Source organism: Python bivittatus, unplaced genomic scaffold (assembly GCF_059951505.1).
Source record: "Python bivittatus isolate LINGU-HERP-01145 unplaced genomic scaffold, Pbiv_v1 ctg000840_np1212, whole genome shotgun sequence".
Classification (NCBI taxonomy): domain Eukaryota; kingdom Metazoa; phylum Chordata; class Lepidosauria; order Squamata; family Pythonidae; genus Python; species Python bivittatus.
In genome coordinates, this window is record NW_028277113.1 from 3,513,729 (window position 1) to 3,541,127 (window position 27,399).

The 27,399-nt window shown below is 38.0% G+C and overlaps 1 protein-coding gene across 1 annotated transcript in view; it reads right to left on the minus strand.

Annotated features, from left to right (window-relative positions):
• The window catches only part of CDH12 (cadherin 12), a 303,004-nt gene that overhangs the window by 77,834 nt on the left and 197,771 nt on the right, over nucleotides 1-27,399 (minus strand). The window contains exon 4 of the mRNA XM_088130662.1: nucleotides 1,087-1,206. Coding sequence (XP_087986788.1) covers nucleotides 1,087-1,206 — 120 coding nt within the window. The remainder of the gene's footprint in view (nucleotides 1-1,086; nucleotides 1,207-27,399) is intronic.

Genomic DNA, 27,399 nt, shown 5'->3' on the forward strand with positions numbered 1-27,399 from the left:
GCAATGATTTTTCATAGGGAGGTTGCATTCCTGGAATAATTGATCAGCCAGGAAGCAAAGGATTTTTAATACTCTATCTGTCAATCAAGTAGAGAGTGGTTGGGAAAAATAAAATTCAGGCTACTCTAAGGGAATTGCAACTTGCATGGTGGGCTCAGAAGGTGCATCTCTTGGACAGATGCTCCCTCACAGAAAAATATTTCTTCATGTAAAAGAAAACTAATAGGTCTAAGAGAGGGATGTCACAAGAAGCTAATTTTTTTATGTCAAGAGATATGCAGATTTTTTTAGAAAAATACATCTAAATATATGGTTTCTATATTTCAGTCTCTACCATGTGATTCTGATGGTATTGTGATTCAGATATTTAATACCATTGATGGGATTCCTAGTTCTATATGTGTGGTCAAAATACATTTAACCCCGACTTAATACTTACTACTACTGCACTGACATCTATAAAACCTGTCATGAATAAAATGATTTCCTTCTATATTGTTGTGCTATATTATAACTGTGTACTGTGAAGCTGCAGATCTCCAGATAGCGCTGAACTAGAAATCCTAGCAGTGGCCATAATGAGGGATAAAGCACATTCCTCTTTAAGCATATCTCGAGATCCATAGTTTCCTTGCAGCAGCCCAAATTAATGGATTAAATCAGTTGCCTAAAGTTTGGTAACAAACAGAACGGCATGGATGTCAGCTCAGCTGGGTAAGTTATTTGGCTAATTTGGCAATTGGAACTGTTCCACTGAGGTCCTGAATGCTACTCCCATTCCATATATTGGAACGCTCAGTCGAATTAAAATAATTACATCACATAGTCGTCACATCATTTTCTTTATGCAACAGGACCTGTATCATTCTTTAATATCTCCTGTTCAATTTTTTTGCTCACCAGTTGTGTCTGAAATAGCAGTGCATACATATGATCAAAGGAAAGCGTTTGCCATTTTTCAATGTGCATTAATGGCACTTCTTTTCTTCCTCTGTGATTAAATCAAGAATGCTGAGATAGGTGCCAAATCAGTCTGATACGTGGAAGAGAGCGAAAGAACAGTCCAAAGGACAGAATGTCAATTACCTGTTTTGGGATCAATGGAGAAATATGGCTGTCCCTGAAGAATACTGTAAACCACTCTGGCACTGTTTCCATATGTTGGGTCATCAGCATCTGTTGCTTTGACCTGCAGCACATACGCCCCTGAAAAAGGAACAAAACATACAGCTAAATATATAAAAGCATTGGACTTAGTAAACAAGATATTAAGGATTTCACGCTTCTGGATATATCTTTTGTGATGCAACTTGTCATATTTATTATAAAAATATCCTTTTTTTTTTTTTTTACTATAAAATGTCAAGGTGGCAAAGACACGTACAAATAGGGTGGGGTCTAATCTGCTCTGTTTCCTTCTTTCTTTGCTCCGCAGTAGAACACCTGGCCACTTGGGGATGCCAACCTTCACTGTGTCTTCATCAATTCCTGCCCTGAATAGACAGGCAACTCTAAGGGAGGGAAAAGTCTTTCTTAAGCCTAAACCAATCTAAAGTCATTTGAATTAAAAAAAAAAAAAGTCCCTTGAGAAGTATTACTACTAAGGAGGGATCTGAACCTACTTCAAATGTATTAACAGATTGCAGGGGGGGGGGGTTCTGGCACTCTCTCATTCAGGCCATGGGTTGCATGCTGGCCAGAGAATGGGGCTAAAATGGGAAGTTCCAATTTCAAAATCCCATTCAGCTGTGAAGATGATTGGATTGCTTTGAATGAAATCCCCAACTCTCGGTCTGCTTCAAAGGATTGTTGTGACGATGGAAGGACAAGACCATCGGATGTGCATTGCTCACATGAAATGAAGGTGAAATATAATAAATACGCACCTAAAAAGAAAAGCTCTGTAGCAGGGTGCCCTGTATGTTTCTCACAATCACTAGCTATACAGGGCAATTCTATAAAATGTAGGCTCTTTTAATTTTATTTGTATGGCTGTTCTGAAAATACAATATCTGAAGTAATACTATTACCAAATATAGCAACCTGTTATTATACGCACACGCACACACACAGTATGTGTGTGTATGTGTGTACATAGACATTTTTCTACTCAAAGCTAAATAAATACATAAATAGTCTCCCCCCTCCCCTTCCTTGTGGGGATGGACACTCTGCAAAGGATATTTAGAATTCTCCATATTGCTGTTTGTATCAGGAAGATCACAGAGGTTCAAGATGTGCTTTTTCTGACCAGGCACTGGAAGATTTAGTAAAGCTTTGCAACTGTGAAAATATATGGAACCGCAATAAAAAGAGCAATGCTGACATTGCCTGCCTTTCCTGAGAGCCAGAAAACACACACACACACACACACACACACAATGTTGTGAAAGTTATACTCCTGCAGTCGATTCTTACATGAGTAATGCATGCAAGATTTGATCTAGAGATAACCTTTTTTTTCCCTTTAACTTGCAATGTTTATGCTGGGGTTGCCCTGGGTAATAATAGAGCTTGCTGGCTTTATCAATATTGTAGATGCTAGAAACAAAGAACAATTCTCATCTCCTACTATGCATTCTTCAAAATGTCATGAATGTGTTTCCTCCTCTTTTTTTGTTTTATTCCAGATGTCAGAAGTAACAGTCTCCACATAAACAGTTTAGCCATTTCTGATTGCAATTTATGAAAAGCTGGAGCTGTTATGTATACATGACTCACAGAGGTGAAAGAAAGAATACTGGAAGAAAAACAAAGCTTTGATTTCCATCGAGTCCTGAAATGAATACTTGAAAGTGCAAAACACCCAACACCATTTTGAGGACCACTATTGAACACCAGGATCTTTTGAAGCAAAATACTAACTCTGCAGCTTGAGTACAAATATGTAGTGTTTTAAACCTAGTAGACAATTCTTAACATTGTTACTTCTTAATATGAAATCTTGTAAATGTTAAATACTGATGAATACTTTATATTATCTCTCAAATGTTGTATTTTTTTTTCTTCACAAGAAAAAACACAATGCTATCTTCAGATGCTAATTAGTTGATGCCAACTACGGTCAAACGTAATGTACCATTACTTCCCAAACTATTTTAAGGTATTTTCTGAGAGCAGCTGAAAGAAACATTGAACCTGACTACTGTTTTTCCTTTGCACATAAAGCTTATTTTAGAAAATACCTTAATTGTCAAAGATCATTTGATGAAGACTTGAAAACACTATTGCTCAGTGAAATAACATATTTTGCAGATAAGATATCCCAGATTCAATTCTTGGAATTCCTTTCTGGAATCTTTTTCAGACCAAGGGGTGTATTTGACCTTTGAGTAGCATGCCAGAGACTATATAACTAAAAAAGGGAAAAAAAACAAATAATAGGGGACAAAGACCAAAAAAGTAGGTGGGATGGGACAGAAATGGTCCTGCATCATTTGCAGTGCATCATATTAAAACAATGAATATGATTAATCCCCATATATTTAATAATCTTCCCTCTTGCCACATTAAAAATTACCAGTGTTAACTTCTGAGGGGCATTTCAAGGCATTTGGAAATTGCTTGTGACACATATGCCACACATATCTGGTGTGGACAATGGTGAGCAAAAGAGTCTGAATAAGACATTTTATTCTTCTGCTTCCCAATTATAAATATGTAAATTAGCAAAGGAGAGTTTCCAAGAGGAAATACTTAATTTCTACCCAACATCCTATACGTGGCTATTTAATACTAAGCATGCATGGACTTGCAAACTTAGCATAGATCAGTGTTTGACAAATACTGCAGAACCAGGTTTTAAGACAAGTTTCACTAGGTTGTGACAGAAGACTGGATTATACTTGGGACACATTTACACTATAAAAACAATAGTTTGTTGTTGTTTTTTTACTCAGTTTAACATGCAAGGCTATTATAAATTCAGATATATATTAAAGTATTATACATGCTGTAGTTCTGAGCACTAACAACATTGATGCACACAAGATTAAGAATGATTTGGGCCTTTGAAATTTAGCCTCTGTATTTGAATTTGGAACAACCTGATCATTTAAATGGAATTCTGTAATATGTTCCTAATCTTACCAACATTCTCTTAGCATCCCTCACACTACCATAAAGTGCCCAAAGAGGAACATCTGTATTTGCCGTGAAATGTTGCTTTAAGAAGAATCTGGTGGCAGCTCTACCCAAAGTAATCCCCTTAAGATGCTATTGCTACATATTGTCTTTCCATGCGATGAGGAAAAACAGAGACAAGGATACTATCTTTGTCTTCCTCTCCATCATTGTTTTGTAGTCTTTAATGTTACAGGAGTGATGATGATCAAGGCCATCCTTATCCTACTTCCCCTATGATCGAGGCCATCCTTATCCTACTTCCCCTGTGATTCTGTTTTTTTAATGGTTCTAAATCACAGGGTGATTCTCCATAGACTGATGGAGTCATGGTGGACACTCCACCTCCTCCCCTTGTGCTGACACTGAATGGAGCTGCATGTCCAACTCCACATGCCATCCTCCTCCTGGATTGAGACTCAACAATGGAATTGGGCTATTGTCAGGCAGCAATTCTAGGCCACAAACTGACTTTCACATCTTGCAATATTTGGAGGGTGGTTGCTACACAATTCACAAGTAAAAAATAAAAATAAGACTGTACACTGAATCTGCGCCCTAGATAGTGTGCAGGGTAAATCAAAACTGAACCGCCTTTTTAACAGTCATCTCATTACTTCCCTGGCAGATCTAGTACTGTATAATAGCTCCATTGTATCACAAATCATTAAGATTTCTTTTTTCTTCATACCCTAGATATTATTATTTGGGGGTGGGAAGAATACAATGGGAGATATGTGTGTGTGAAAGAGAGAAGGGGGAGGAAGGGCTTCTCAGATATTTCAAAACTACAGTAACTTTTTTTTTTTTTTGGTATTCTTCTGGTTTCATCAATCACAACTACTTTTAAAAAAATAGCAAAATAATCAAGGCTGGAAATAATCACATATTTGAAACTGTGAGCTCTCTGCATAGGTGAAAATGAATTCTCTCCATTTCCCTTTAATGTAAATTATTGAAGTATTTATAAATAATCCAAATTAGTTTTCCTTACTTTTATTTTTAATGTAGACTTTTCCTGATTTATACTTTAACATAACCTTATGCATTTATAGTGGGCAATGTTGAAAAAGGAGTTTGCTCAAAATTGCAGCTTAATGGTTTGTATCTAAAAATGCATGCCAAGGAGTTGCAATAATAGAGTGGTTGACTGACTATCTATCTATCTATCTATCTATCTATCTATCTATCTATCTATCTATCTATCTATCTAAAATAGAAGAATCTCCATGTCCCAATTAGTGCAAACAATTAGTGCACAGGAATCCAAACAGAGTCAGGACCAAAAAAAAAAAAAAACCTTTCTGGACATACCCATGAAATTACCAGGAAGCAAATCTGACTTAATGGAGATTGTACTGTAGCTTTCAATCCATGAAATCAGGTTATGTAACTAAAAAGACCCAGCCCTTTCTTTCCAGTGTCTTTGCTAGTAGTGGAGAAAATAAATATAGCCATTTCCACCCCTTTTGATAATACTCCTTCACTTACGGCTCCCAGGACTTCTGGGCTCATGTCACAAAAATGGTACATCTCAGAAAAAGTTGAGCATGTTACTATTATGCTCACAAGACAAAATCAGCCAATCCTGAACTGTTTTCTAGTATCTGGGGATAACAAAACAGTGTGTCTTAACATGGGTCACCATGGGAAGCAAAAACAGTAGCTACAAAGTGTAACTGCAGCAAGGACTTTCCATTTCTCTTTTCCTTGCTCTAAGTAAATGATATATTTTTCCCGAATAAACTGAATTGCTTTAACAGTCTTCTGTACTCCCTGACAGACACATCCCGAGAAGCATCCAACATATACTAAAGATACACTCCAACTGCTGCATATGTTGTCCATTTGTTTGATGTATGTACCATCTCATACATCTCAGATGTATGTAACAGATGTACAGTATGTATCATCTCACACATTTCAGATGTATGTAGTAGACGTATGTAGCATTTCATACATTTCAGATATATGTAGCAGAAAAGGCTGGTCATATACATAGGAAGTCCAACAGTAGTTATTTCTCAGGAGAAGCTTCTTAAGTTCATCATAATATTTAGAGAAGGAGCAGAGAGCAACCATCTCTCCAAATCACTATATGTATGGATGTGTCTAATACTTTTAAAACAATAAATTTTCTTGTGTGAAAGAATAATCTAGTTCAATGAGAAGTTCAATCCAGAAGCCCCCCCCCTCCCGCCCCAGCCTGTTATGTGATTATAATCTTGCTATATTTGAAAAACCTATTTATATTCCAAATCTTTCATGAATCTAAAGAAAATGTCTTGGGGAGGATTCAGTCATCTGATTTAATAGGGCATACATTTTTATTGTAAACTAAGGGGCTTGCTAAGACCCACATATTGCAGGGATAACAAAAACAAGTAACATTCTATCAACAGTTCATTCAGAGAACCAAATGACTCAAAATAAGCTCTCCCTTACAAGGATAAGCTTGTACGTAAGAGCAATCCTATGAATGTCTGTTCAGAAGGAAATCCAATTTATTCAGCTATGCTTGTATAGGATATAGCCTAAATCTTCAGCATTAACTTGATATGTAGTAAGGGGAATTTACCACAATTGAGTGACAGATATAAAATATTCAGAAGAAGAATTCTGTTTGTAAAGTAGAATCATATCTGAGATTCTTCTTTTCTCCTGAATTAAGGGAAACATATAATGTATTGGGATTAATTCTTACTGAAGAGATTTTTGACTTTGAATTAAGATTTCCTTACATATTATTTGGGACATTTACACTTAGGTCCTTTCTGTAACTTTCTTGGCACTGTTTTGATAGCAGCTGCTTATTTCTGTTCAACTTTTGGTCAGCTGTTATTTGGACATCCTGGTTGATCACTCTTCTATGACAGAACAGAAGCTTCATGCAAATTCAGCTCAAATATGTATTTAATTTAAAACAAAATGTTAATCAGTTTATATTTGTGCCTTTAAGTCAGAGAAAGAGCCAGGAGAAGACTCTTGCATTCTCCCCTTGCCTGACCCTAAATGTAGAATCAGCTTCAAAGCACTAGAGATTTTTTTTCAAGCAGAATATCATAGCTAAAGAGTGGGAACAGAAATAGATGGTTGCACAGCATTTGAACATTAATGCAGATAGACAATCATAATGTCATTCAGAGTGTGCAACATTCATACCCATCAACTGCTTTCAAAATTGGTGCCATCATCATCTGAACATCAGACAGAACAAGTGTACAGGAATGTGAAACACTTTGAGAAAAGCCAATTTGAATATCAACACATACTCCTGAGTTGCCACTTTGTCTCCCCAAAGCCAGGTATACAATGAAGAGATGTCTCCATAGCATCACAAATGGCCTTCAAATGTTGAACATGACATGAGGATTTGGGGAGAACCTTGCCTTAAACCTGGAATCACCACTATTAACATGCAAAGGTTGTAACTTGCTGAATTTCCACACCTTAGCCATTCATATGTCAGAGAAATTACAAGGCACAGCAGTGGCTTTGACACAGGTTTTTGTGTAAGTCAGAATGAACAGTATCCCCCCCCCCAAAAAAAAGAATGCCATTCTGAATGAGCCACAACAAGCAAGTAAGGTGACACCTCTAATTGGGCTAATCGACTGCTGGTGCAAGAATGTCATGCATGTGATCAAACGTGGATCATTTTCTAATCAGGACTGCTACAGAATTTGAGCCTGAAGAGGTCATTTGACTCAAATCAAGAGTTGTTGTATGCTAATAAGGAATGGTTAGGAATTGTTTCCAGTTTGTTTTTTCAGTGAACCAAGGTGACTCATGCTTCCTGGATTAATATGTAGATTTGAATGCTATTATTTCTTATCTTTCATATTTCTTAACATTCTGTGCACTCCTAGTTTCAAATATTCAATAAAATGCATGTCAAAATACATATTTTATTTTATCAGTTGGTTGGTTGGACTTTTTACACTGTTGGCTATTATTAACACTACAGTCTTTAAAAATTTAACTGGGGAGTGTATTCTAGGGACTTGAGATGGCTATAATAAGCCAATAGCAAGGAAAAGGAAGTGTCCCCATTTGACCATTTGACATGTGTGGTATTTGTGGGTCATATACAAGAAGGGGGTCCCTCCTGCAATCCAAATTCTAGCTGTGTATGGCTTGAAAAGTAACAAGCAACACATTAAAACTCGAATGGAAACAAATGCAGCAAGTATAAAGCTTTCAGCACAGGTATAAAATGGTTTCTTTGAGTCCTTCCAAAGATCAAATGAATACCAATTTCTCCACTAATTGGAGTTTCCAGAATGGACCTAAAGGCAGCCCTTTTTAACAGCACATTACAATAGTAAAGCTTAGAGGATATCAACATATTCCCTATCATTTTAAAGTAATTTTCTTCCAAAAAAGGGATACCATTAGTGTATTGTCCAAAGCTGCTAAAAGTTGTATTGTTGAAGGCTTTCACGGCTGGCATACGATAGTTGGTGTGGTTCTTCTGGGCTGTGTGGCCATGTTCTGGAAGTTCTGGGCACAGAGAGGACTGCTCCTGTCTGTGTTCCTGCACTCTGAAGATGCCGGTCACAGATGCTGGCAAAACTTTAGGAAACAAAACTTCCAGAACACAGCCACACAGCCCAGAAGAACCACACCAGCCACTGCTAAAAGTTATTCCTGCCTTCTGCCTCTTTGGTCTGGGAAAGCAAAGAAAGACCCACATCATAATGCACCAGCTGTTTGAAAAAGTATAACTGCAGCTTCTCTACAGTCACAACCCCACATAATGAAGTCCATTTCTGTCTAGATTCAATGTAACATTATTCTCTCACTGAACCCATTGCTCACTGCTTGAAGACAGTTATGAAAGTCACACCTGAAAATGTTACATAGATTTGAGTGTCCTCAGCCTAGTGATAACATTCATCTTCCTGATTATTTCCTTCAGCAGTTTTATGTAGATATTAAACCATTTTAGACACAAAATTGACCATGAGGAACACTATGTTTTATCACTACTAAGAACACTTTTGTGAGAGGCAAGCAACATCACCATTTGATGTCTCCAAGCAACATCATTTAAGAGACAGAAATAACAAGAAGTGCCTTGTATTGCCAAGTTTTTTGAAAATATTAAAAAAAGATACTATCATTGATAACTCACAGTCATACTTCCTTTGTCAATTGGAACAAGATCCTGTGGCCAAACAACTGGAAAAGATTGGTATATAAACTGAAAGAACAGAGGTACAAGAAAATCATTCCTATAAATGAAGTTTTATTTCAGTTACAAAAATAGTAACTGTGCATCAGCCTGTCAGGAAGGAAAGAGCCAAACATGAAGACAGAAATGCCAAATTAATAGGCAGATTTCAGAAAGTATAGACAGAACATGAGATCAAAGAGCTAACATAAGATGGACGATGGACAGAGAAACATAATTTATAAAGGATAGTTTTTTGCTTTGTTGACTACAGCAAACTATTTGATCGTGTAGATCATGCCAGGATGTGGAATTTATAAAGCTAACCTTAACCCCAAACCAAGTATTCTTTTGAGGATAAAGTGATCAAGACTAGTTCAGGACAGGGAAAGGAGTGAGACGAGGATGCATATTGTTCTCATAGTTGTTTAAATTACACAGTGAATGTATTATAAGAATGACAGAATTAGAAGAGATATCAACTAGAATAAATAATGGAAGTCAAAATAGTAATAATTTATGAAGATGATGCCACTTTCTTGGGTGAAATTAAACAAGACTTAGAATAGCTCATTAACATAGAACATTTTTAAAAAATGAAAAATCTCAGTTAATTATAGAGAAGACAAGAAAATGTGGGAGGGATCTGCATGCAGCTCTTACTGAGAAAAGGTTGACATTATGGACATTTGTTCAAATAGTTACAAAGGACTGGACCTGACTTAATGGTTCCTAACTAAGAAATACATTAATATTTTGTTAGAAAATGCATATATTTTGTGAAATAGTACATTTTAATGTGATACAATTTGCTGTCTAAAATAAAGATGAAAAGGTTGCAGGTATCCAACTGAAACACTTGGTGTTTTATTTGAACTTGAAGATTTAGCAACTGGAGACTGGTGAACTGGTGAAAGATAGAAGGAGAGGAGACATCATGCACTAAGAATAGGATGTCTTTTGGTTTTCACTACCAGAAATGAGCTCACATTTCTCTTATACAAATATTTACTCCTTTTTTTCTTCATTTAGGCTGAATGGGAGTGTTTCTGTTGCTGCTATTATTTAACTGCCACAGTCAGAAACCTTTGCTGATCTATAAATCACCAGAGTTTTAACTGTGTAGGATTCTAGTCGTACTGTTTGTTATTCTCTTCCAGTTCTTGGAACATGCCATATATACCTGATTTAACCTAGTATTTTCCTTATGGAATACAAGTATATAGTTCTTCACTATAACGTAACAGTAGTTTTAGTAATTTCACATCCCCATAACTAATTGCATAAATAAATAAACCACCTATATTTTGTATGGGTGAGTGGATATCTATATGTCTGTGTGTAAGGATTCTAAGCATTTTCTGGTCATTTCTCATTTACATCCTGAAACAAAATTACAAATACAAAAATTATTTCTGAACTGAGATCACAGCCATCAGTTTTGTTTATTGTAGTGCTATTTTCTAGAAATGAGGGACATTCATTCTATTATACCCAACCGGAACATTAAGAATATCTAATATTTCACAGATCAGTACTGGAATGAAAGACAAACTCTGCATAATTCATCTGCAAATCTGGTATCATGCCTGACTTTGAATGTATTCCCATAGTGAGCTATCCCTGGTCCTGATCATTTGCAGTTGGATCAGTTTGTAATGGGAAAAAAGGTCTGGCAAATTTTATATACTATTTTAAACCACTTCTTTGTGTGTGCCAGGATACATAGCTTTCAATCTTTCATGCATTTATTTTTAAAAGCCCAAAGATCTACATTTCAATTTTCCATACATTAAACCCTCAGTATATATCTCTTCCCCCCCGCCTTTCATCCTCATTTTATATCATTCGTAGTGCCTCTTTTCCAATCGCATTCAGAATTTTTTCATTGCTTGTCCATTTCACATATGATAAAAAAGAGCCCAGAAAGTGTTGAGCTGCACAACATTAAATCTAAAAATCTTCAGTGGTATTACACTCAGCTTTCCTCAAGATATGAAAATTAGTACATAATAAAAACCTACATTCCTTCTCTTAAATAGCACCTTCTTCTCCATGCTTGCAAGCTCCACATTAAAACAATACACTCCCTAGAACTTTATTTCATCAGTGCTATTGTGATCAGCAGATGGTGCTATTTCCCTTGCAGAACTCAGAACTTCAATTAGGAATGGATTTTCTTTCTTTCTCATTGAAGCTCAGCCAAAAATTCGGGGGAGGGGGGCGGGGGGGGTGTGGGAAACTTTCTTAGAAAAACAAACAAGCAAACAAAACTGAGATATTTCTCTTTATTGCTTTTCTGGTAGGGAGGGGGAAACAAAACACTTTCACTTGGTATTAGGCCTGATGGGTATATATTTCCCCCAGTATTTGTTTCAGTATGCCTCTGAAGACCAGTTGCTCGGGAACTGCAAAGAGGTGGGCCAAAATGCATTACAAAAACATGCAAAATACACAAAGCATAATTCTCCACTTGAAACTTACTCTAATGAGTTGTCTCTTCTCTGAGCATTAAGAAAGCATCATGAAATTTGATTTCAAGTTTTCTACTTTAATTCTTAAATTCAAACACCATTCTTGGGCTCTCCAGGTATGTATGAATTTAAGGAACACAAAGGTAGGGTGTGCATTCACTTTGCATAAAGTTTGAACACCAAACAAATGCTACCCATTTTTGGTGTTCTACTGTTGTCTGTTTAGTGGGTAGGCATGCCCTTCTGCCTGATGAAATACAGGAATGCTCTGAACATTTTAAATGGTCAGATGTTTAATTCTAGCAGCATACCTTCACTTAACGTAAAGAATCGCAATGCTTAGTTGAGTGTCAAAACTCTGCTGTGATACTAGGGCTGGTGTTCTGAGACTTCTACATGGAAGCAGGGTTTTATAGTTTACAACAACCACTACCTAACACAAGTTATGTAGGTAGGTGACCTGTGTTTTTGCAAATGATTCATTCATATATCATAAAGGAGATAACAAAGTGTCTACAGGTTTCATCTGTTTTTCTCAGAGATGATGATAATATGGGTGATGGTTTATATTGCTAATGCTGAGACTCTTAAGACTTTGGAAAACCAATGTGAATATTTGTACTAGATTAGTAACAAAGAAACATTAGAAATATAGTGGCCTTGTACAAAATGGTACCCTATCCAGGGATCAAAGTGGATTCTAAACCGATTGCTTTTTATGAGCAAACTCAAGAGGGAAGAAAATCCAATGTATTTCTCCTCATATATATTAGAATTGGAGCCAGAGTGGAATGTCAAGACAAAATTTAACATTTCAAGGCCATATAACTGCCTTTTACATCCATTTTAAGCAAGGCTTGGAATGCCACACATATTGTATGTAGTATCTTCATGTGGCACATAAGCTTATGGCTTAATTCTTAGTTTAAATTCCAGTTAAGTCAAGCCCTCCCCCTTCCCATTTGTTTAATGAAGAAAGCATGAGAGAGAGACAACTGCAGGACGAATAATATTTGAAGTGAGCTTCTTGAACGCTATGCTTTATTCTTTGAATACAGTGTAAAACAATTGATGTATTGTGTTATGCTTTCAGTCTCTGTAATTTAATTTTTTGTATTATTCAAATTATGCAATTTATATCTAAATATTTTAATAGAACGTTTGGGAAAGTATTTTAGAATAAAAAATCAACCTTTGCTAAATTACTGATTAATGGAGATCCACCTTGATTTCACACGCCTCTTTCTCCATTTGAAGCTTTTTAAATGACCTGTTTCTCCTTGCACAATTTATGCTATGGGTCCAATAACTGAAAGATACATAATTTGTAAACATTAAAAACGATATTGTTTATACCTAATTATTTTTAGTAACGCTTGTGTGGAAGACACAAAATCTTATTTTGAAGAATGACTGCGAAATTAAACTTTTATTTATTAAAAAAAGAACTTTAATAAATATGCAAATAATGTTTTAGTTAAGTCACCAGTACTGGTGCATCTCTTTATAAACATTATTTTCAATTAATGAAGTCATTATAGTCAACATTAAGACAATATAACTGGAAGGAGATGCATGAAATCTGTCAAAAAACAGCACAATACCAACAAATCTTAAGTCCCACTGGCTGGATCCAAAAAACAGTGGATGTGCAACCACAGGACCTGTTCTTACAATGATTTGGAAACATCTACTGAGAGCCAGATCACCTTTCCAAATCTTGGTAGCCTCAGAATGGACTTCAAGACTTAAAACTCTCAACCTTTGTGGCATTGAGCTTTGTGGTTAGAAGTTCAGGACCAAGCCCAACATATTCAGAGGGCACTAGCTTGGAAAAGAACAGCCAAGAGTGAAAGGTTGCTCAGTGCTGATTGTTTACTATTTGTCAGTGGAATAGCAGACAGCTGAAATTGGTCTCTTTTTGTACAACATAAAATCAAATAAAGCTTTAGATCTGAAAAGATCTGAATGCACCAGGAACTCCCCCCCCCCCACAACATTCCCCCTATCATTTTTTGTCCATCTACTTTCTGGGGAATATAGTTGAGAAGGTGGTTGCATGGCAGCTTCAGAGGACCTTGGATGAAGCAGATTATTTGGATCCCTTTCAGTCGGGATTCAGACCTGGGTATGGAACAAAAATGGCATCAGTCATGCTTTTGCATGATCTCTAGAAGGGCATGATGGAGGTTGTGCATCCATCCTTGCCCTACTTGACTTCCCTGTGGCTTTTGATACCATTGACCATGGTATCTTTCTGGATCAGCTTAGAGGATTTGGGGTGGGTGGCACTGTGTTGTATTGGTTTACCTCCTTTCTCCAGGGTCGGTTCCAGTTGGTGGTGATTGGGGAGGAGAGATCCCACCCCTGGCCCCTACCATGTGGGGTGCCACAGAGTTCGATGCTCTCTCTGCTCCTATTCAACATCTACATGAGGCTGCTGGATGAGATCATCTGTCACCATGGGGTGAGGTATGATCAGTATGCTGATGATACCAGTTATGCATCTCTACCCCTGGCAAATTAAGTGATGCTGTGGATGTCTTATCCTGATGTCTGGAGGCTGTCGGGGTCTGGATGAGGAATAACAGGCTTCAGCTGAATCCTGGCAAGACTGAGTAGTTTTGGGTTTGGGCTCCTGCAGCTTCCAAGACTGTGCCATCTTTGATGCTGGATGGGGTTGTATGGCCACAGACAGACCTGGTGTACAATCTGGGGGTCCTCCTAGACTCATGACTCTTGCTTGAAGAGCAGGTGGCAGTCATGGCTAAGAGGGCTTTTGCACAGCTTGGATTAGTGTAATGCAAAGTATGGGGTTGCCCTTGAAGAATATCTGGAAGCTTCAGCTGGCGCAAAATGCAGTGGCATGGGCAGTTATGTGTGCTTCTAGAACAGCTCATGTTACACCTCTGCTCCACGAGCTGCACTGGTTGCCAATCTGCTTCTTGGTCCAATTCAAGGTGCTGGTTTTGACTTTTAAAGCCCTTCATAGTATGGTGCCAGGTTACTTGACAGACTGCCTCTCCCTGATTATTTCTGCCCATTCCATCAGATCTGGCAAGAAAGACATGCTATGGGTCCCATCAGTCAGGGAATACACTTGGCAGGCCTGAGGAGGTGGGCCTTCTCTGCCATGGCACCTGCCTTATGGAAAATTGTCCCTCCTGAAGTGAGGTCAGATCCATCCCTACTTATATTCTAGAAGTCCCTCAAGACCTGGCTATGTCATCTGGCCTGGGGATCTCAGGGGACTGGTGAAATCTTGAGTGGCTCCCTTGTTGATCTAATCTCTTGTGTGTTTTCAGCTTTTAAAAAAAAAAATTTAATTTGACTGCTTTTGACATGTTTATTCTTTTTACATATCTTGCTATACAGCACCCAGAGTCACTTCTTGTGAGATGGGTGGCCATATAAATTAGATAGATAGATAGATAGATAGATAGATAGATAGATAGATAGATAGATAGATAGATAGATAGATAGATAGATAGATAGATAGAATTAGCAGACAATTTTAGTGCTATGTGAAGCAGTATCTCCTTGATAAATTACATTTTTATGGCTTTTCACAAGAGGCTATCCTTCCTTCGGGATATGAACAAGCCAAGAAAATTCTAACATAACACGTTCTGGATGTGGAAAGAAAACAAGATTGGTCTCTATTGTCCAGGAATGTAGAGCAACCAATCTTATATATTCAGACCAGTGAGATACTTAAAGAATATTACAGAATCCAAGCTGAGAAGGGCTTTAACACTGGTTCAGTTTAATGCTCTTCAGCTATTCTGAAGGCAGATACAAAAGCATTTCATATGCTGCTTAACTATGTCCATGTGATGCAGGTGCCATAGAATCTAATGCCAAGATTTTACTGTTCGGCTGTTTTTATATAGATACTAGACAACCCATGACCTGTTGACTCATCGTTTCAGAGGTATTTCTTTACCTAAACAGAGAAACAGAATGACCATGGGCAAAAAAGCAGTGTGAGTGTGAGCGACTTACAACTTGCTGCCAGCTTCCTCACTGACTTTGCTTGTGGGATGCTGGCAGGGAGCATCAGAAATCCTTCCTTCCTTCCTTCCTTCCTTCCTTCCTTCCTTCCTTCCTTCCTTCCTTCCTTCCTTCCTTCCTTCCTTCCTTCCTTCCTTCCTCCATATAATATAGGCTTGCACAATTTGCCCTGCCCTCATGACCCTCAGGAGAGATCTGGTGAAGCCTCCTCCCCCACCACTCAATGCCACACACACAGATCTGTGAATGCCTGGCACTATACAAAGTCAATAGGACACTAAGGATCTTCTTCATGAACTCAATGGGACTATAGAAGACAACACCAGAAGTCAACTCAAGACAGCTTGCACAAGTGGCCATCAAGTGTGGCATATACCAAGGGGATGCACTGTCCCCACTGCTGTTCTGCATAAGCTTGAACCCCTCAGTCAGATAGTCAAAAGGACTGGATGCAGATACAAGTTCAAGAGTGGAACTACCATCAGCCACCTCCTCTACATGGATGGCATCAAGCTGTATGCTAAGAGCGAATGAGACATCGACTCACTGATCCACCTGACATGATCAACAATGAGGAAACTGGGATGTCATTCGGACTGGAGAAGTGTGGCCAGATAGTAGTAAAGAAAGGGAAGGTAGTTAAAACTGATGGTGTGGAACTACTAGTGGGCCAGATAGCAGGCATACAGAGCAGCTACAAGTACCTTGGTATCCCACAGTCACATGGGAATCCTGATAAGAAGGCAAGGAAGACAGCAACATCTAAGTACCACCAAAAGATAAGATAGATCCTGAAGAGCCAGCTCAATGGGAAGAACAAGATCCATGCCATCAACATGTATGTCTTGCCAGTAATCAGATAACTTGCCAGTTTAGTGAGCTGGTGAAAGGAAGACATGGAGGCAGCCAATGTGAAGAGCTGGAAGCTCCTCACAATGTACAGAGGTTTCCACCCCAAGTCCAACACCCAGAGACTGTACACCCACTGGAAAGAGGGCAGGCAGGGTCTGGTGAGTGTCAAAGCCACTGTCCTGGATGACACCCAAAGCATCCAGGAGTACATAAGTAAGATAGCACCCAAAGATAAGCTGCTGAGAGAATGCCTGAGGCAGCAGCAGACATGGGAGGAAGTTCAAATGGAGGAAGTGCCATGCCAAGAGAAGCCCCTGCATGGGATGTGCCATAAACAAAATGCTGAGGTGGCTGACATTGGGAAATCCTACCAGTGGCTGGAAAGGGCTGGACTAAAAGACAACACTGAGGGACTGATCATAGCAGCACAAGAATAGGCACTAAGCACCAGATCCATAGAAGCAGGGGTCTACCACACTAGACAGGACCCAAGGTGCAGACTGTGCAGAGAGGCCTCAGAGACAGTCCAACACATAGTGACAGGGTGTAAGATGCAAGCAGGAACAGCATACACTGAACAACACAACCAAGTAGCTGGAATTGTGTACAGGAACATCTACAGAGTGTATGGGCTAGACCCTCCCAAGTCCAGATGGGAGATTCTACAGAAGTTTGTGGAGAATACCAGGGCTAAGATCCTGTGGGACTTCCAGATCCAGACAGACAAGCAGGTACTGCCTAATCAACCAGACATTGTGGTAGTAGACAAAGACCAGAAGACAGCACTGGTGATAGATGTAGTGGTGCCAAAACAGGAAGAAGGAGTATGGGAAGCTGGAGGAGTATCAGGGCCTGAAGGAGGAACTAGAGAGGATATGGAAAGTAAAGGTGAAAGTGGTCCCAGTGGCAATAGGAGCACTCGGGGCTGTGACTCCTAAGCTGGGAGAGTGGCTCCAGCAGATTCAAGGAACAACTTCAGAGCTCTTTGTCCAGAAGAGTGCAGTGCTCGGAACAGCTAAGATACTGCACAGAACCCTCAAACTCCCAGGCCTCTGGCAGAGGACCTGAGATTGAGGAAGACAGATACCAATATTAATTATACCTTTCTTCGATGGCCTGGGCACAAAGTTGCTGGTTGGCTGTTGTACTGATGTATGTAATTAGAAATACCTACAAAAACTTTTAAAATGCTATTAAGGAGTCCAAAAGGAGATGCCATTCTACTTCCCAAGGCTGAAAGCTAAGGCAGGCAAAACTAAAGGATCAATTATTGTTATTGTATCTCCTACTCTAGTACTTTTCTTCAATGAACTATTCAAGAAAGAGCCAAGCATTAATTTGGCTTGGAATTTACATGACCACTAACAGAAGCAGAATATTACAAGAAACAGAGATAAAGAAACATACTGAAATATTATATTGTCACATGATGATCATGCTGCATATCATGGCTTAGGCTAATGTATTGTTTCCATCCTCCTTCATCATTTCATACTCTGTTTCATTAGGATGCATTATTTCACCATTTTCTGTTTTCACCTTCTGAAACCTAACATAACTTATCATTTGAACTGTGTTATCCTCAGCAGAACCCATGGATTTCTACAGACTTCCACTGGTTGCTCTCTGCATTAAGATTACAGTCTGATTTCCAAACTTTGCTGATCAAGCTACAACAACTTAAGAAGGTTTTAAATGTTCTCAGTTCAGCTTCAAGGAAAATGAATATACCATATTTTTCCGACAATAAGACGCCCCCATGTACAAGACGACCCCCACTTTTCCAACCCAAAATTAAGAAATCAATATTTTAAAGATAGTGCAGAACACATTTTTATTTAGTAATTAGTTAACATTTACCTGATACACTCGGTGGGAGGAGGTCCAAACCGTCTCTCTGCAGCTCTATTTCCAGGCTCTTTTGCATAACTGATTACATTCAAGCACGAGTGAAACTGCAGATAGCTTGTCTCTGCAAACAGCCTTCCTCTAATTGGTTTGTTCAGCATCAGCTGACGTCAGTTACATCAGGCTCGTGATTGGAGGAAGTCTGGGAGACAAGCTATTTCACTCGTGATTGGAGGCTAGCAATAGGAGGAAGCCTCTTTGCAGAGACAAAGTATGGGCAGTTTTGCAACCGTGCAGTTCTCTCCTCGGCTGACTTCCTTGAATAAGACGCCCTTCAATTTTTAGGGTAAGGATTTTAGAAAAAAGTATCGTCTTATAGTCGGACAAATACGGTAATTTCCCTCTGAATCCATGTGTTTTAAATACTCTAAACTGTGATCAACAAAGTCAGTTGGAAATAAAGTAAGGTAGCTATGAAACAGCTTATATACATCTTGAAATTTTGTATATGTTTGATTCTACCCTGGGTGCATTCTACTATTTCTGGCAAAAGTGGCACCTGTCCAACTGAATCTCATTATAATTTTTTGCTGTCTCAGGTTGTACAAAATCCCATAGATTATGTCTCATGCTCACATTAAAAAGAAATAAAAATAAAAAAAAATAGAAAGCTACAATATTCATGAATATTCCATAGTAGTTCCCCTTGAAAACAAAGTCACCAATTTTTTCCTAAAATAAAATCTGAAGTGAATTGGTACATCCATCTTGCTGTGAAATATCTGAAGAGTTTTAAGTAATATCAAAATAATGTTTCTCATATGGGGTCCAAATTTACATTAGACTAGACATAACTCTGGACTGATTAAGTTGAGTAGATAAATATAGTGGTTGCCAATCTATTCAAACTCAACGTGGAACATTGTGTTGAAGGCTACTTTAACAGGACACTGAGACTACAAAGTTATATTTGCCAACATTTGATACCTATGCCTAATTGTTTGATAAGAATTTATCAAATTCTTACTTTGCAAATCAATATGTAAACAAGTACTTCATATTTCTATTTCTTCAGATATGCAAATCTCTGAATAATACATCCATACAAATATGGATTACTAGTAGCAATTCCACACAGAAATGCAAATGCAAATCATTCCAAAACATTCAAACAGTTTTATGAGGGAAATTTGCTTGCAAATTATACATGAAATAGGCAAACATGCATACAAAAATGAACATATTTGGAAAAATACATGTACAATATGGATGAGCATTAAAGGATGGAATAACCGAAGACAGGAAAATGAGAAACTAAGAAACTGAAACTGACCAAGTCATCTAGCTGAGGCCTAAATGGGGTGGTTTTACTTGTGAAAAATAAAACCAGAAAAACAATATCTTGAGTTACAATTCTCAGTAAAAAAAGAAAAAAAAAAGTTTGCTGATTTCTGTTCGCTCGCAGCTTAAAAGTAACATTACTTTTTTTAAAATGATTCTGCTGAAGCACGTACTGGCATTATCTGTTTCTGAAACATTTTATTATGCATTTTTATAACTGTCAGCCTCATTACTATAAGAAAAAAGACAGAAAAGTGACTTGAGTTCCTGGCTGTTTGTACGGAGATCAGCATCGTACCACAGAAGCTTTCTTCAATGAATGAGAGGGGTCAGGTTAAATATATTGCAGCAAATATAAGAGCTCTGGGGAAAACAGGACATTTAATGGCAGGAATGGACACAGGAAGAATCACTCATGTGGGAAAAAGGCCTACCCATTTCCAGTCATCATTTAAAGCAATCACTCAGAAGAATATGCCAAACGTGAAAAGAAACTGGCAACGATAAAAGCATAACTATGTAGTGTTTCTTGTAGCTGGGTATGAAATAAATGCACAAGTTACTAGAGAAATATTTTAAATTGGTCAGCTTGGTATAGAATGCTAACAGAAGACATCATACATGGGTTGACTTTTTTTTTTTTTTTCCCACTCCACATAACATGTATCCAATGCAGAGATGGTTCTGTTTCCCCACAGATAGCCAAGCAAGTGGCTACTTAAAACCTCATTGGCAACAATAGGATCTTTCTGCTTTCATCTCAATGTCAAAAGCAGCATCATGGCATGCTCTGAAAGCTCTGCTCCTGTCATATGTATATGAGGCACTATGAACACACATTCACACACATCATGACCCAGTGATGCTGCTTTCATCAAACTCCCCTTGCACAAGCTGGAGTGAGGGGATCTGGAACCCAGCTGTTTATATGTCTCATCATGCCAGAGTTGGAACAAATTTTGAGAGTCTGGGGCTGCAAAAAAGTTTATTGAATAAGACCCAGGACATTTCCTCTTTATTCCATACTGTATTTGATAATCAGTCAGAAGTTGAGCATGAGTAAAACTTAGTCACTGACTGTGTGAAAGAGAGAGAGAGAGAGAGAGAGAGGCAGGCAGGCAGGCAGGCAGGCAGGCAGGCAGGCAATATTCCAGATAGGATATCATATTCCACATCCTAGTTCATATCCAAAAGAATTATAGCTGATTGGCATGAACCCAACTTTGCTTACAGTACTGTGTAAGCCACGCTGTTGATTTAAGAAGACGTAATTTGAGTTAAGCACATCAGCTGGCTTGCATATACAATTCCTTATCCATCTAAGAATGTACAAATGGCAGTTTGCTTTTCCTCTCACCAGGATCAAGGCACCTAATAAATGAAAGCAGTTCATTCACAAAAAAATAATTAAAAGCAAACCAAGATGTTATTTTTAAATAACATTTAATTATCAAAAAGTGCCTGACCACTCAACCTACTACAACACATCCTACACAAACTATGAAAAGGATCACACTGCTGTACATCAGAAACATCTCAGAAACCACCAACAGACTATTACAACTACATGGCATCTCAGTAGCACGCAAACCAACAAAATCACTCCAAAATATCTTAAGTAAACCAAAAGACCCAGTAGCACAAGAAGAAAAAACAGGAGTCATCTACAACATACAGTGTAAGGACTGTAACAAACACGATGTAGGTCAGACAGGCAGAAGACTAGCAGAGCGCATCCACGAGCACCAACTAGCAGTCAGAAGACATGATGAAAAACTCCTTAATCTCACAACACATGGACAGACTGAACCATAGTTTTAACTGGGAAACTGTCAGCATTTTATACCAAGCTAAATCCAAAAATGTAAGAGAATTCTTGGAAGCTTGGTATTCAGACAAGGCAGCAATTAACAGACACATAGAGATAAACAGCATCTATATACCATTCAAAAGAGACAAAAGACCAGAAGATCTCCTCACCAGCAATCACCGCCCAGATAAACAAAGGTTACCACCAGGCATACAATCAAGCAGTAAACAATACCCTAATCAAGGAACGACCAGAGGAGCAAAACAAAACCCCCACCCTTACCAGCACTGGCAAGGCAGGCCACAGCACATAAATAGAGAGCAAACCCCATCCCATTTTACCTCTGAAGATGTTACCTAGCTGGGTAATGAAACATTTGCAAGAAAAGAACCAAGCTCAGAGAACCCCAAGGACTCCACTATTTTTAAATTATTAGATAATTCATTTAAACCAGTATTTATGCATGTTATTTCTGCTTCCTTCTGAAAACCAGGATGAACTCCAACCTTAAGCCTTGTTGTAAAAAAAAAAGAGGAAAAAAGTAACATAAATATTCCTTGTTTTCTGATAATCCTCCCTCCTTGCCATCAGTTTTATAGCAATTATGATTGCAATTATACCATACATTGTCATTCTAATTTATATATCTACCTCTGATTTTGTTTATGTTTTTATGATCTGCATTATTTTTCCTCTATCACTTCAATTTTTTTTTCTGTGCTAAGAAGGGGAGAAAGGATTATTACAAATAAGGCTTAAATTGCAATGTTAAGAAGAAAATATTTTTACCCTCAGAGTTTGGATAGCATCCAGTCTATAATATTATTTCCTACGACCTTGAACTCTGTAATAAATTTATGTTAGTGATTTGTCACCCTAAACCAAGAACCTTTATTCAGTCTTATGAATGTATATTCAGAAATGTTCTTTAAACCCAATTTAAGGTAGATACTAAAAGCACAGGTAAATAGGAACAAGCAATCAGAGATTCGTTGCTCTTTCCTGTATGCTCACATTCATTGTTGTTCCAAGTGTGTAAAGTGTGGCACTTGTTACTTGTTACTCCTTTCCTTTTGGGGAATTCTTATTCAAGCAAACAAGCTAAGGATTTGGAAAGGAACAGTCTCAGAGCTAGTAATATTACAGAAGTAGTGATTGCTCCTTGTAGCAACTGAAAGCAGTGGCAATGAGTTCCTCGTTCCCCACTTATGAAGAAGAGGCCATGATGAAATCTGCTATGCTTATAATCCTCTCTAAATTGTCTGGCATAACTCTTCTATTTCTTTTCTATCTAGTCAGCTTCCCACCATCAACTCTTTGCAAACTGGCAAGTTTGTCTGATGTGTCCTCCAATATGTCTAGATTGCTCAGAAAGAGTTATCATAATATCTAGTTTGCGTAAGGCTAGGTGAGTGGAAGCAGGCTAGACTTTCACTCCAAAACACCTAAATATATTATAGTCCTAGAATGGTGATATGTCATCTGCATTTGCCATTTCCAATGGGGTGAAGCGGGGTTGTGTACTAGCCCCAGTACTGTTCAATCTGTTTTTCGCTTGGATGTCATCACATGTTGTCCAAGGTCTGAAGGAGGGAGGGTACATCAGGTATTGTATGCCTTGCCAGTTGCTTTATGGTAAACTAGAGACTGGAAAGAGACCTTGAGGTCATCCATGCAAGCACTACAAAGGTGCTGTGAAGAAAACCCTACACCACTGTGATATCCAGGCAAGGGAACTAGAAGCTAAAAGCTAGAAACTCAAAACTCTAGAAACTAGAGCCAGTTTGATCTAGTGGTTAAGACATCAGGCTTGAAAGCAGAAGACTGTGAGTTCTAGCTCCACCTTAGGCATGAAAGCGGCTGGGTGACTTTGGGCCAGTCACCCACGTCAGCCAAACTCACCTCACAGGATTGTTCTTGTGGGGAAAATAGGAGGAGGAAGGAGTATTAGATATGTTCGCCACCTTGATTTATTTATAAAAATAGTAAAGGCGGGATAAAAAATCTAAAAAAAGAAAAAAGCTGTGGCTGTTAATAGAACCCACTGGCCAGCTCTGTGCTGTGAAGCCTCCACCAGCTTTGAAAACAGGCGCCACCAACAACTGATGGAAAACTCTGAGTGGAGTCACAGAGTAACACCCACAGCTATTGTAATGATGGACTCCAGTGCCCCCATTGTGCTGGACTCTGTGCTTCCAGACTGGGACTGCAGAGCCACTTTCGTATTCACAGATGAACTGCACAACAGTGGGTCTTCTTTGAACCCAAAGTACTACCTATATATAGGTGAGTGGAAGCAGGCTAGACTGTCTCTCACTCCAAAACACCTAAATATATTATAGTCCTATAATCCTTGGGATTAGATGAAAGTGAAAGTTTCAGTGCTTAAACCTTGTACCAGCTGGCCTCTACCATAAGGAACTCAGGGGATGGACAAAGAGATACTTCCTCTTTCATCTGAGAAATCCTTTTCCAACTGAAAGACTGCAGGTTACACGGTCAATTATGTTCCCTGCCTTTCAGATTACTGACAGTGACCTCTCCTTGCCCATTTCAGCAAGGTTTGACAGCCAATACTGCTCATGTGACATTGGCTAGGGAGGACTGACCTACATCTGTCAATCAAATCCAGTATATTGTACTAATACTATGGCACAATGGCAATGTAGCATGACAAGGTCATCATCACAATTTTGGTACACAACCAAGGGAAGACAGAAAAATCAATATTCGTTTTCAGTAGGTTTCAGCACAGCTCAAACTATTTTGTGTTGGACCAAGTGGTCTTAGCTCTACTGTCAAAGTTACAAAACAAACTGCCCTTTTTTTCTCACAATGAAATTAAAAAAGAGTATATATGAAAATAAAGTCACCAAAACAAACAGGTGAGCTCAAATTTTTCAAGAAGTGATTTTCCAAACAAAGATTTGTCATCTACCCTGGTGACACGTATATTTTAAGCATGCATGTGTATGTGTGTGTGTGTGTATGTGTATATGTATGTGTGTGTATACACACGCACACACACACACACACTGACAGTGAGACTCAAATAGTTTTCCAAAGGCAGCACTTTAATTTTAAAAGTTTCAGATGAGAAGGAACTATTTGGCAAAGAAAAAAAAAATGGTTCAGAATATATAGCAAAGTATATTTATTTCTGCAGAAATGGCTCACTATACAATTCATACTTCACAGACTAGTTTAAAAAGCCATGCATAATGATGACTAAAGTCTGATCCTAAAAGTTACAGGGTGGATGGGGTAAAGATTTATGCCAGTGAGATGACACTGTAATAGGACACTTGACAGAGTCTCAGATATTATGAATCAGTAATACTCCTCTTAACTGCAGTGGAACTACAGGATAAAACACAAAGTCCATCATCATATCCAGTTTATTAATTACACTATACTTGCACAACTCATGAACCAATAAACCAGATACATTTATCTCATCTATAACTACCTATAACAAATTTCATAAACCTTCTGCTTTTGTATCTTCATTAATAGCTGGACTGTCAAGCACTTTGCAGTCTACAACTCATAGTATATGGGATGGGTTTAGTCAGTAATGTAATACTTTATATAGACAAATTATAGACCAATGACTGATCAACTGCCTCACCACTGCTGTATTTCCAGTTCTAGGCTTCTATATTCTCTGGAAAAGTATTGCAAGTGGTAGGTTGACTATATTCTATTATAGAGCATATTTTGACAGAAGTGTGTTGCCATTTAGGGAAATTATATTTGACAAGGTTTAGTCATCTACACAGCTTTCCTATCCTACCATTTTGACTGTGCTACCTAGAACCTTCTCACTCTCATATCATTATGCCCACATCTGATCTAACCTGACCACCTCTGATTTAATAAAGTTCAGGGTGAATACAATACAAGAACAACTTAAATGGCAAACTGGTGCTTTCGAACTGGAGAATCTGAATCACAACTCTATCTACACTATTCCCAGTCCTATTTCTTTTAATTAAGACCACCATAAAGTATACCATTTCATCCCCATTTTCTCTAAGTTAATGTACAAATAATAAATAGGCCACTTTCAAAAATTCCCATCTAATTCCTTTGTACAAACTACATAACAGAGAATTTCAAGTGAGCCTAAATACAGTTTCTCCAGAAACTGCAACAGTTGGGGAACAAGTATGGATCTTGCTATCTTAGTAATTTGAAGTTCATTGCACTTTAAAGCATAACTTCTTAAACTATTTCCCCCAATTTCATTATTGCAGACTTTCCCCTAATAAAACATATTTTTAGCATGCATTGTCCTGATACTAGTATCATGTGACCCTGATCATTAGAGGCTCCTTGTAATAAACAAATCACTTTCTTTCCAAATCTATTATTACAATATTTTTCCAGAACCAGATGGCCAAGATTTACCATCTTATCATCTTAAACATATTTTTTCGACTTGACTGGGTAAGGATTTTTTTAAACATGTAGAAGAGAATGTTCCTTCTGCTGCCTTAGCAGAAGCAGCAGCAGCTGAATGAGCAGCAAGATCATTTATTATTTGAGCAGCAAGGTGTTTTGTCTCACTGGATTATGTTCAGTGATTATTATTGGTTGAGGACTAAAAATCTGTGAACAGAGGATTTTTTGATCACTACATGTGAGAGTTATGACAAAGCATCTGTTGACAACTGTCTGGTTGGCTTATAGCCATGAGGGACTGCAGAATGGAAAACACAAGGGAAAGAGGATGACTCTGGAGTTACTAAACCAAAGCAGGAATAAGAAAGTGGGTTCATTCAAGCTACACTTTTTTCAACATCTTCCATAGGATCATATATTGGAAAACAGAATTAACAGATCTCTTTTTTCATTCATTTTGAAGAGGGCTCGACAATGAGCAAAAGGCATTTTCAAAAGCACAAGAACTTTATGTGAAGCTAAGGTCTCTAATATGACAATCCAGCAGTCATTTTGCAAGAGTTCAGATATGTTCATCAGACCCCAAGTTTCAGGTTTCATTAATATTATGAAGAACTGACTTTCAAAAGAGGAAATAAAAACAGCATCATTGCATTTATCCTCATTTGGAGAAAAACTGAAGACCAGGCTAGGGTAGTTTCTAGCTCCACTCAAAGATACAGTAGGTTCCTTAAACCAGTTGTCGAAACACATTTCCCAGAATAAGGATTATACCTGAACTTTGAGTAGCATGCCAGGGATCACATTCCAAACATGACAAAAATTATAACTACTTGCCTTGCATTAATTTTTGAATTTAATATAATTAACATGATTATTCTCTGGTCATGCTTTCAAAAAAATATTCCTAGCTCATTAAAAAACAAACACATTGATAAGATGGTCACAGAGTGTGCATGTCTGGATTTATATGAATTTCCTTGCTTAGGTTTGTATCCTCAGCTGAAATGTATGGCCTACTTATGAGAACATTAATGATATATTTATACCTCAGATTTCAACATAGTCACAGTCAAAACAACTTTCACGGGCTAACAAGCATCACACTCTTCTGGGCCTGAACATTTGAACTTAGTCATTAGTCATTTTACATACTTCTTGAACAATGTGGTTAGTACTTCCAACTTCCTTTCCAATAACATCTCAATTCAGTAAATGCATGAGGGAAAATATATGGCATGAGGCATTATAATACTGAGGCTATAACTTTCAATAGTACCAGTGTCACTGTTACAATTAAGCTTGTCTACTTGTCCTATATGAGTCTTGCATTTTGATTTCAGTGGAGAACCTAA